The sequence below is a fragment of the Mauremys reevesii genome, linkage group 21 (genome assembly GCF_016161935.1).
Source record: "Mauremys reevesii isolate NIE-2019 linkage group 21, ASM1616193v1, whole genome shotgun sequence".
Taxonomy (NCBI): Eukaryota; Metazoa; Chordata; order Testudines; family Geoemydidae; genus Mauremys; species Mauremys reevesii.
Window position 1 is genome coordinate 9,967,569 of NC_052643.1, and position 10,003 is coordinate 9,977,571.

The 10,003-nt window shown below is 41.2% G+C and overlaps 1 protein-coding gene across 2 annotated transcripts in view; it reads left to right on the forward strand.

Annotated features, from left to right (window-relative positions):
• The window catches only part of LZIC (leucine zipper and CTNNBIP1 domain containing), a 13,292-nt gene extending 4,125 nt beyond the window's left edge, over nt 1–9,167 (forward strand). For both annotated transcript variants that reach the window (XM_039509279.1, XM_039509280.1), the window contains exons 3-7: nt 99–234; nt 1,470–1,568; nt 2,420–2,515; nt 7,589–7,670; nt 8,764–9,167. In XM_039509279.1, coding sequence (XP_039365213.1) covers nt 99–234; nt 1,470–1,568; nt 2,420–2,515; nt 7,589–7,670; nt 8,764–8,822 — 472 coding nt within the window. In that variant the 3' untranslated portion in view covers nt 8,823–9,167. The remainder of the gene's footprint in view (nt 1–98; nt 235–1,469; nt 1,569–2,419; nt 2,516–7,588; nt 7,671–8,763) is intronic.
• The last annotated feature ends 836 nt before the right edge of the window (nt 9,168–10,003 follow it).

The window sequence follows — 10,003 nt, forward strand, 5'->3', positions numbered from 1 at the left end:
GGTAGAGTCTGTACTTCAGCTATTTGTCAATAGATAATTAATTGTGTGTTTCTGGGTTTAATCCTGAGAGTTGATGTGACTTGTTGAATTTCCTTTAGAGAGGAACTGGATACAGATGAGTATGAAGAAACCAAAAAAGAAACTCTAGAACAGTTAAGTGAGTTCAATGACTCACTGAAGAAGATCATGTCTGGAAATATGACTTTGATAGATGAACTCAGTGGGATGCAGCTGGTAAGGATGATTCATACTTGGAAGTCTCCTATGTGGTATCTTTCTAAATATAGCATGTGTCATACCTATAGTTTGTGAAAAAGAAGGTGAAAATACATACTGGTGTGTGTGTGTGTATATATATATATATATATATATATATATATATACAGACTGTATACATGTATTTACACCTTTGTATTTGTCTGTTCTACACACACACAAACTCATATATAACACATGAATATTCCACATTAATCGAGTATATGTTGATTTAATCTGTAGTCTTTCAAATTAAAGCTATATTTAAGAATCAGGGTAATTAAATATGTAGAAATAGAGTTGTGTGTATCTCCAGGGCAGGGCTTAAATATAGCGGACACCTTATTAAGTGGAATCTGATATGAAAGATGGTGGGGAAGACCCCACCAACTAGGTTTAGGGCAACATGGTGTGAGAAGTTCCTACACCATCTGCTGGGTGGCATAGCAAGGCTCTAGGGGACCCTGGTGCAAGAATAGATTAGGGACCCCTTCCTGATTCCAAAATCTGCCCTTCTCCAGCTCCCCCATAACCTTAGTCCAGTGTCGTCCCCCCCCACCCCCCATCACCTAGCTCCTCTCCAGCCCCCCGATGTTCCAGACCCCAGTTCCTGCCTGGCTCTCTCACAGTCCCTATACAGACCCCTGTTGCTAGTTCCTTTCTCAATCTCTCTCTTCCGCCCCCCCTCCCGTCTAGCTCCACCATAGTGCCAATCCAGCCCTCCTGTCCCAGTTTCTTCCTAGCTTTAAATGATTTAAATGGTGTTTCAGGATGAAGGGGAGAAAATAATTTTAAATTGAAATGCTAAGTTAGTTATGCAAATAAGATCAAAGTGTTACAGAAACAGAAGAGACACATTTACTATGCCTCCTAATCCCATAAGGTGGGTAGAATAAGTAATAAAGCAAAAAAGCCCAAAAGTCAAGGAGGAATGTTCACAAAGTGTAGTGTTTGTGTTTGTTCCCATCCCCAATATATGGTTTGGAAACTTATGCCGGCAAAACGTATGTCACTCGGGGGTATGTGTTTTTCACACCCCTGGGCGACACAAGTTTTGCCAACATAAGTGATATTGTAGACATGGCCTGAATGTCTCTTACCAACTGAGGCAGAGGGTGCTGTTCAGCATTTGTGAATCTGGTGTAATATGGCTGTATTTCATGTTGTTTGCTATTAGATGTGCTCATTCTTTTAGCTTGTTCTTTTTCTTTCAGGCTATACAAGCAGCCATCAGCCAGGCTTTTAAAACTCCAGAAGTCATTAGAATGTTTGCAAAGAAACAGCCAGGGCAGTTACGGACAAGGTTGGCAGAGGTAAAGATTCCTGTAGACAGAATCTAGCTCTAATAGATTTATTTCAACTGGCCTGATTTTTGTCCTTCCAATCTCCATAAATTAAGGGTCAGTGTGAATTTTGTGGTGACAGAGAATCTTCTGATGCCTTTTAGAATCTGGTCAGCGTCAAATAGCTATCTCACTGTTAGGCATCGGGACTGAAAATGTTACTTGTGTTCCCTCCTTCCCTCCTCATTTTCCTAATACTGCCCAAAAAATCTGGTAACCAATAGTAAACTGTATCAGAGGGGTAGCCGTGTTAGTCTGGATCTGTAAAAGCAGCAAAGAGTCCTGTGGCACCTTATAGACTAACAGACGTTTTGGAGCATGAGCTTTCGTGGGTGAATACCCACTTAGTAAACTGAGCACCAGAAATACTTCCATTATCACAAATATAAATTCAGAAGAAGAGCCATGATCCTGGAACTCAGATTGAGGGACTGGCCGGTGCACTAGCCTTTCATCTCCAGAGATTTGGATTCCGATTCTGGATAGGATACAAGTGAACTGAAGTGTGGGGGCGTTATCCTAGTGGATGTTTGTCCTCAGAATATTACCACACAACTTTACATAAATAGCAACCTCTGTTCAGAACTGGTCCAAGATTGGAATAGCCAAACATGCTGAAGTCAGAATTAAAAGACACTGACAGAGCTGTGGGAGGCTTTTTCACAGCTCTTTACCACACACCTTCACAATTGTCATATTCATTAACAGGATTTTTTAAAAAGGAATCTAAATGTAGGCTCTTGGGGTGGTCAGGTTGTTAATTTTCTACTAGTGTCATGTGAAATTTTCCACATTTGAAAAAAGTATTCTTTCTTGTTCAGATGGACCGAGATCTGATGGTTGGGAAACTGGGACGGGACCTATACACGCAGCAGAAGGGGGAAATCCTAACTGCCCTCAGGAAGCTTGGAGAGAAGGTAACAATATGAGCATTGATATCTGTCATTCATTGAGCTATGATTATGATGGTGCCTTCTGACCTTAAAGTCTATGAGGAGGGAATTGAAATGCTTTCTTGCTAAACAGTTGTTTTGTTTTTGTGTGCATTACATATGTATAGAGAGAATGCAGTTATATTGTGTAATACAAAATCAAGCCTCGTGGCACAAGCATCCCTATGGCTACATCTACACTATGAGCTAGGGGATGTCAATCCCCTGCTTGCGTACACCTACTTGCACTAGCGCTCATTGAGCTAGCAAGAGCATAAATAGGAATGTAGCTGCCGTAGCACAGGCAGTGGCAGTGGAAGCACAGTTGAGCTGTGCCAAATGCAAACCCTCCTGAAACCCAGCTGTGCCTCTATTGCCTGTGTTACCGTGGCTACATTGCTGTTTATACTTGCGCTAGCTTGATGAGAGCAGGGGAATCATACTTCTAATTCATAGTTTAGACGTAACCTAAATTTCAGTGCCACTCGGCCTCCCTGAAGAGTATAGAGAACAATACTGAGCATTTGTATAAACCCTTTCATGGATGGTTGATCATGACCTTAATTTAAAGTGGACTCATTGATTGTCACCTGAGTTCATGACATATAACTAACATCAATTTGTATCTGCTTAAACAAGTTGCAAACTCGTTCCCTAATTAACCACCCAGCCATGGAAAGAAAATATTAAAGGCTTAGAATATCAGGGTTGGAAGGGACCTTAGAAGGTCATCTAGTCCAACCCCCTGCTCAAAGCAGGACCAATCCCCAGACAGATTTTTGCCCCAGATCCCTAAATGGCCCCCTCAAGGATTGAACTCACAACCCTGGGTTTAGCAGGCCAATGCTGAAACCACTGTCTTACTTCACCCTTGAAAGGTAGGTATTATCCCCATTATGCAGGTAAGTAAACTGTATTAGGGACATTACGTGACTTGCTGCATGTATGGAATTACTGGGAATAGAACCCAGGAATCCTGACTTAATTCTTGTCTCTAACCACTAGAGGGATGAGGGGAACAGTTATATTTTCCTGTTGCCAGGCTGTGAAGGAAATGGTCACCATGTATGATAGCTTTAAAAAGGAAACAGTTTCCATGGAGGAAGATGCCTGTTCTTGTGATGTCAGATTCACATTAGCTTTCCAGTGTCTTGGTATGTGTTTTGCTGCAAGTTACTTGAATAATATTCCATTAGTTGTTTTCTTTTGATAGTGCCTGGGGTTTGGATATTTCGTGTGGAAGACATGACTTGTATTTTATGCACCTGTGTCCCAGTAACAGTTTTCATTTTAATCAATACCTTCGTCCAAAAGATTTTTATTCCTGGATTTTCCCAAAAGATGCTGATGCTTAAAATGTCTTGGAAGAAATAATTGCAAAAGTTACTTAAGATCTTAAATCATTAACAGATTACTTGGATAGACTTAGTTAACTATAGTTTAAATGGAAGTCTTTTTTTTAAGCTGCCAAAGTCTGAGTTCAAGTATCTGTGTTTCTCTTGTGAGAGTTAATAACATCACTAACTACTAAAGAAAGGCAAGGAGCTGCACTCTTTACAATATTTTTGATATTGGGCCCCAGCTATGCTGTAAATACAACTCTAGCACATTAATTTGAACCAGTAATGCCGCTGTGTCCACAAATTTGTGAAAAAAGCTGCACAGTCCTTTGTCAGCTTTTTTATGTGTACATCTATTGCACCTCCTATCTTATTTATATGAATTGATTATAAGAGAAAGTAATCAGCTGTCATTTACTATCTTAGATATTCCCAGTAGACATGTGAGGTAGAACATTGTTCCAGGTACAGAAACTGGGAGGGAGGAACCAGTTACGTACTAAATACAGATAGGGAAGGTGTATGTGTATACTGCAGAAAGTGTTACTCCTGGGGGAATTCTGCGCCACTGCGCAATACAGAATTTTGAAGAAATTAATGTTGTGTGCATAGAATTTCCCTCCTCCTCAGACATGGACTACAATGCTGCTGGCTGCCACTAGAGGCCACTGGACCCAGCAGAGCACAGCTCACACATAGAAGACACTGCTGGGGGAGGGAGAGGAAGCTAGAGGGTTCCTGGTAGCTGCAGTTTCCCTCATGCCCTAAGGGAAGGAGAGGGCAGCGCAGCAAACACCGCCCGGGACTATCAGACTGTTTCTCCTTCTGGATCCATGGGCTCTGTAGGGGGAGGGGGGAACCATGGCTGGGCTCTGGCAGGGGGAGAGGGGGCAGGTGTCTGGGCTCTGAGGGAAGGGGATGTGGGTATATGGGCAAGAGGGGCCCCTTTGTCTGGGCTCAGGGTGGGAGGGGATGGGGGTATCTAGTCTAGGGGGGCCCTGTGGCTGTGCTTTTGGGGGGGAAGGGGTTTGGGTGTATTGGCTCGGAGGGGTGCTGCAGTTGGACTCGGAGAGAGGGGTTGTGGGTGTCTAGCCCTCTGGCTTGGCTTGGGGGAGGAAAGGGGGCAGAGAAACAGGACCTGGTTTGTCATAGGAGTTTGTTTAACTCTCTACTCCTGGGGGGATTTTTGTGTGTGTCTGTATTGTTAGACATACTGGCTGACAAAATAGCTCACCTTAACTGATCACTCTCATTATGGTGTGTATGGTAACACCCATTGTTTCATGTTCTCTGTGTGTGTATATATATATCTTCCTACTGTATTTTCCACTACATGCATCTGATGAAGTGGGCTGTAGCCCACAAAAGCTTATGCTCAAATAAATTTGTTAGTCTCTAAGGTGCCACAAATACTCCTGTTCTTTTTGCGGATACAGACTAACACGGGTGCTACTCTGAAAACTGGCTGACAGGTATTTTGAAATAAATTACCAAAATAATTGAAACTGGCGTGATTATGTAGTGTCATTTTGACAAATAAAATTTGCTGAATTTTGAAATATTGTGTGTAGAATTTTTAATTTTTTGGTGCAGAATGCCCCCAGAAGTAAAAGTGTACTGAACGTGTGGCTGATTTTCAAAGTGCTAGCCATATATTACCATGTTTTCTGTGGGCTCAAACCATGCTGAGTTGTCTCTAAGAGGCTAATTGATTACAGTACTGATTTAAGTTATAGTGTAGACAGGACCTCTGATTTCATCAGGTCTTAAAGGAAACACACAAAAACTTGAACTGGGATTTGGGTGGTTGAGGAAGGATGAAAGAGGACATGATTTTCAAATACTTTGGTTTAAAAGGCATTTATTTGTAATTTAAGTGTTTCCATCCAATCTGTTGTTAATTTAGGATGTTGTTTTGAAATTCATTTCAATACATCTTTAAGGGTACAGCACTTTCTATGAGAGGCTGTGTGGCATAGTATATTGATAAGGGTCAGGGACTCTTGGGTTCTAATCCTAACTGGTACTCTGTATTTTGAGCATGATCTTTCACCTGTATTTCTTATTTTTAAAATTAAGATTAACCTACCTCACAGAGTTGTGAAGATTAATTTGATGTCTGTACAACACGTTCAAGTGATAAAATGCTATATAAGGGCTAAAGATCATGAGATCTATTCCAATTAAATGGTCCTCAAAGCATTTGCATTGCAACAGGTTTCTAAATGAGTAATTATGCAGCAGAACTAAGTTATTTAATTTATTTATAATTTTTCTCCAGTTTTCCAGTTATTTTACAATGTTGACATCCTTTACCTGATGGCTGTAGTGTATCTTATATTTTCAAGAACTAAAGCCTGGAAAGGAGTCTATAATGTTTAAAGGGAACCCACGCTCTCCATTATTCTGATGTGAAATAATTATTTAGATGAAGGAAAGAACTGAATACACAAGTGTTCAATTTTTGCCATTGGTGCAGTGCAGTAAACTAGCCTTATCAGTATGTTAGAGCTACACTGATTTTGTCTTTTGAAAGTTTTTTTTTAAAATAGGTATTTCCAGAATAGCATAGTTATAAGGGCTTGTTTTCTAGGTGCAAACTCCCACTCCATTAGTAGCTGGGACCTGGGAGTGCTTCAAAGACAGGGCACCCAAATCCTGGGAAAGGAATGTAGGAGAGTTGGGTCCTTGAAGATGGTGAGTGTGAGGTGACAAAACAGGGAGGATGCTCAGGGCTCCTAAAGGAATGCAGCAGGCTTCACTCACGGGAATTTGCCATGTTGCTGACACCAACAGTTTGGAAGGCTCGTATCAGACTCATCAATTTCTGTCTTGCTTTAATAATCAGAATGCAGTCTTGATGAGTTCCTAAATAAGAAGTTGATCTTACCTCTGCATATCCTGGCTTTTCCGACTTTGTGATGCTAATTCATTATTGTATGTTCATAAATGTCACTTGTCACAAAGCATTGGAGTGCCACACGATAAAAACCAAAATACATATGTACGTGACCAGATGGTTCAGGATTGTAATGAAACAGACTGTCATCTCTAAGTCATTGCTTTAATATGGCCATGGCAGGTAAGTGGCTGAAAGCTGTTAGTCTGTTCATTGGCCTATGTGAAATAAGTTTGGACTGGTATCCATTTCCTCATGGCTAGGTGTCCAAATCACAAAAACACCATTGTCACTCGCATCCTTGTTGACAGTCTCAGCACAAAGATGAAGGATGACCTCTCCTAAAGGTAGTCTTTGCAGTTTGGCATTGAGATTCATTGATACAATTGGCTGAAGCTGCAGCAATGCTGCTTGTGCTTTCCCTTTTCTGTTGATTGACAAAAAGAATTTTTGTCAATCTGGCACCTTTCACCAGTGCTTACTTCACATTCACACCAGTCAGATAATGCCATCACTTTAAAAGCATATCAGATTCACAGGTCCTACAGGCTGAAATATTTCATATATACACAAGTATCAGAGGGGTAGCCGTGTTAGTCTGGATCTGTAAAGGCAGCAAAGAGTCCTGTGGCACCTTATAGACTAACAGACGTTTTGGAGCATGAGCTTTCGTGGGTGGATGCATCCGACAAGTGGGTATTCACCCACGAAAGCTCATGCTCCAAAATGTATACACAGATACATATCCTGACAAAGTGAAAAAGATTATGCAATTAAGGTGTCCAGTTCATATATATATGGTTTTTTTTTTTGGTTCAGCTGTCTCCAGATGATGAGACTTTCCTGTCAGCAAATGCAGGTGCAGCCCTCAGCCAGTTTGAGAGAGTCTCTAGTGACCTTGGTAAGTTTCTTGATACTCCTAACATCAAAGCTTCTCAGCAACCCCATGCACTAGTGGAAAGAAATGGTTACATGACTTGGGATCTAAAAGGGAAAATCTGACGAAAAATATCCATGTCACTTAAAAATATATGTCCTAGTATAATGCTGGTAAAATTTAGATATACTGTTCTATGGAAAAATCAGAACAATGTGGAAGAAACCTAATGTGGAAAAAAAATCAAGTGTTACACGTAATGGGGCGGCCTTGGGAGTTATACCTAGTAAATAGGGACAACATTTTTAGGGATAAACATGATTTCTGCTCAAATTCCTTGTCCTCTTCCAGCACTCCTGGGAAAAAAAGCCTTTTCTTTTCTTGGCCCTGAGAGATCTGCAGTTTCTTGCCATAGCAACAAACGGTACAGGGGTGAAACGCATCTTCTCTCACCACTGTCATAAGCAAACACCCCCCTCCAAAGTGGCAAGACTGAACGTGCATTCAGTATGCAATTAATTTTGCCTATCAACACATTCCAATATTAAATCTAGATTCTTCTGGGCCAGATTTCAGTCCAGTTGCTTCTCAAACTGGGGAGAAAGCAGTGCTTCTGTGAGCCTCTATACTGATTACTCCTTTTCGCCACGGGCTTGCTTCCAGTGAAGCAGGGGTAATCGTTGGCGTGTGAAGGGCCAGGCCAGTGTGTGAACTTGCTGAACTTGAGGCCTTACCCTGGAATGCATCTTCTCATGGCTCTAGCTTCAAGGTCCTGGGAAGCTTGGATCTCGTTAGGTTTAGAAGGGGTTAGAATTGGGTGGATGCCATCAACCTTGCAGCTGCTTTCCTGGCCACAGCTTTTCAGGCATGCACATAATATAGCTGAAGCCAGAATATGGCCCCATTTTTTAACAAGTTATACCTGAAATGTTTTTGTTTTCAAAATGTAAGTTTGACTTCTTGCCCCAAAAGTACCCTTGTGTTATTTTGTCTGATTTACGGTATCAAAAATGAACCCCTCCAAAACACAGTCCCTGCTAATAACTCACTGTTTCTCTAAACTGGGATGGTGGTGATGGGATAAAGACAATTTTTATTTCTGTTTTTCCCTCCATAGGATCTGGAGACAAAGTCTTTGCTCTGGCCAGTGTTGAAGTAGAAAAATCAAAACAATGAAGAGGTGTGTGGGGCTAGAGTTTCTCCTGTTGTCAGCAACATTGGACTTCTATCATATTGTAACTGGGTTTTTTTGCTCATTTGATTTTTTTGTAAACTGTTGTGGGGGTGGGGGGAGGACTTGAGTCACAAGACAACGTAAAGTGAACAGTCTTAAAGTGCACTTTGGAACCTCAGTGTCTGTACCCCATAGCAATGTATGCTCTGAGGCTAAACACTAAGTGGTATTTCAAAAACACAAAATCAAGCTGACTATGATTGTCTTCTTTGAAAGGGATCAACTATTTTCCACTTTTCTGAATGTGTATTTCTCTAACTATTAAAATGTCATCTTTTTCAGTGTGATGGCAGTGAGTAGATCTTTTCAGAAACACATCGAGTCCCAGCAAATGGGTCAGTTTTCCGGGCTATTCCTTAGCTTGCCTGTAAAATTCAGTCTTGTCTGGAGTTAGTCCCTACTGAATAGCTTAAGCATAAAAACACATTGTAACTTAAAAAAAAAAAAGTCTGTTTGTAGAAAGACAAGATTTCAGACAAACTGTTCCCAAAAAATCCAAAATGAGAGTACACATACCAACATTCGCTGCCTGCATGTTTGCTCTGGACGTGAATGAATGCCATTGTATCTCTGAGTGTTGATTGGCAAACAATGGAAGCCCTGTTGGGAGTCTTCTGGAGTAATTTAACCTCCTGTATTGAAAAGACAGGGAAGCACTAGGAAATGGCAGTGAGAGGCCCACTCTGTGACCTCTTGCTGTTGCCCAGGATGTATCGACTACAAGCTACCATTATTTTCCCAGATTTCTGGGGCAGCATGAAATAGGTTGTAAGTAGGAACAAACAGCCCCAATCATAATCCTGGTCTATGCTATAACTAATCAGAGGCGTCAGTTGCAATGCTGTTTTCTCGTGACCTGCTTACCACATGGTTAAAAGCTGTAATGCAAATGGCGCCTGTGACACCAGAATTAGGTTAAAACCCAGGACAGAGTTTAGGTGGAGCTAAATAAAACCTCATACTGTCCTGGGTCTTAGCCTGGTTCTGGAAGACAATTTTATCTTGTGTGCACTACAGCTTTTTACTGTGTGGCAATCAGGCCTCTGACTCAGTTGGTATAGACTAAATAGGGCTTACAGCATTTGCTTTTGTAGATGGGTAGTGGTTGCTTTTTAGTCCAAAT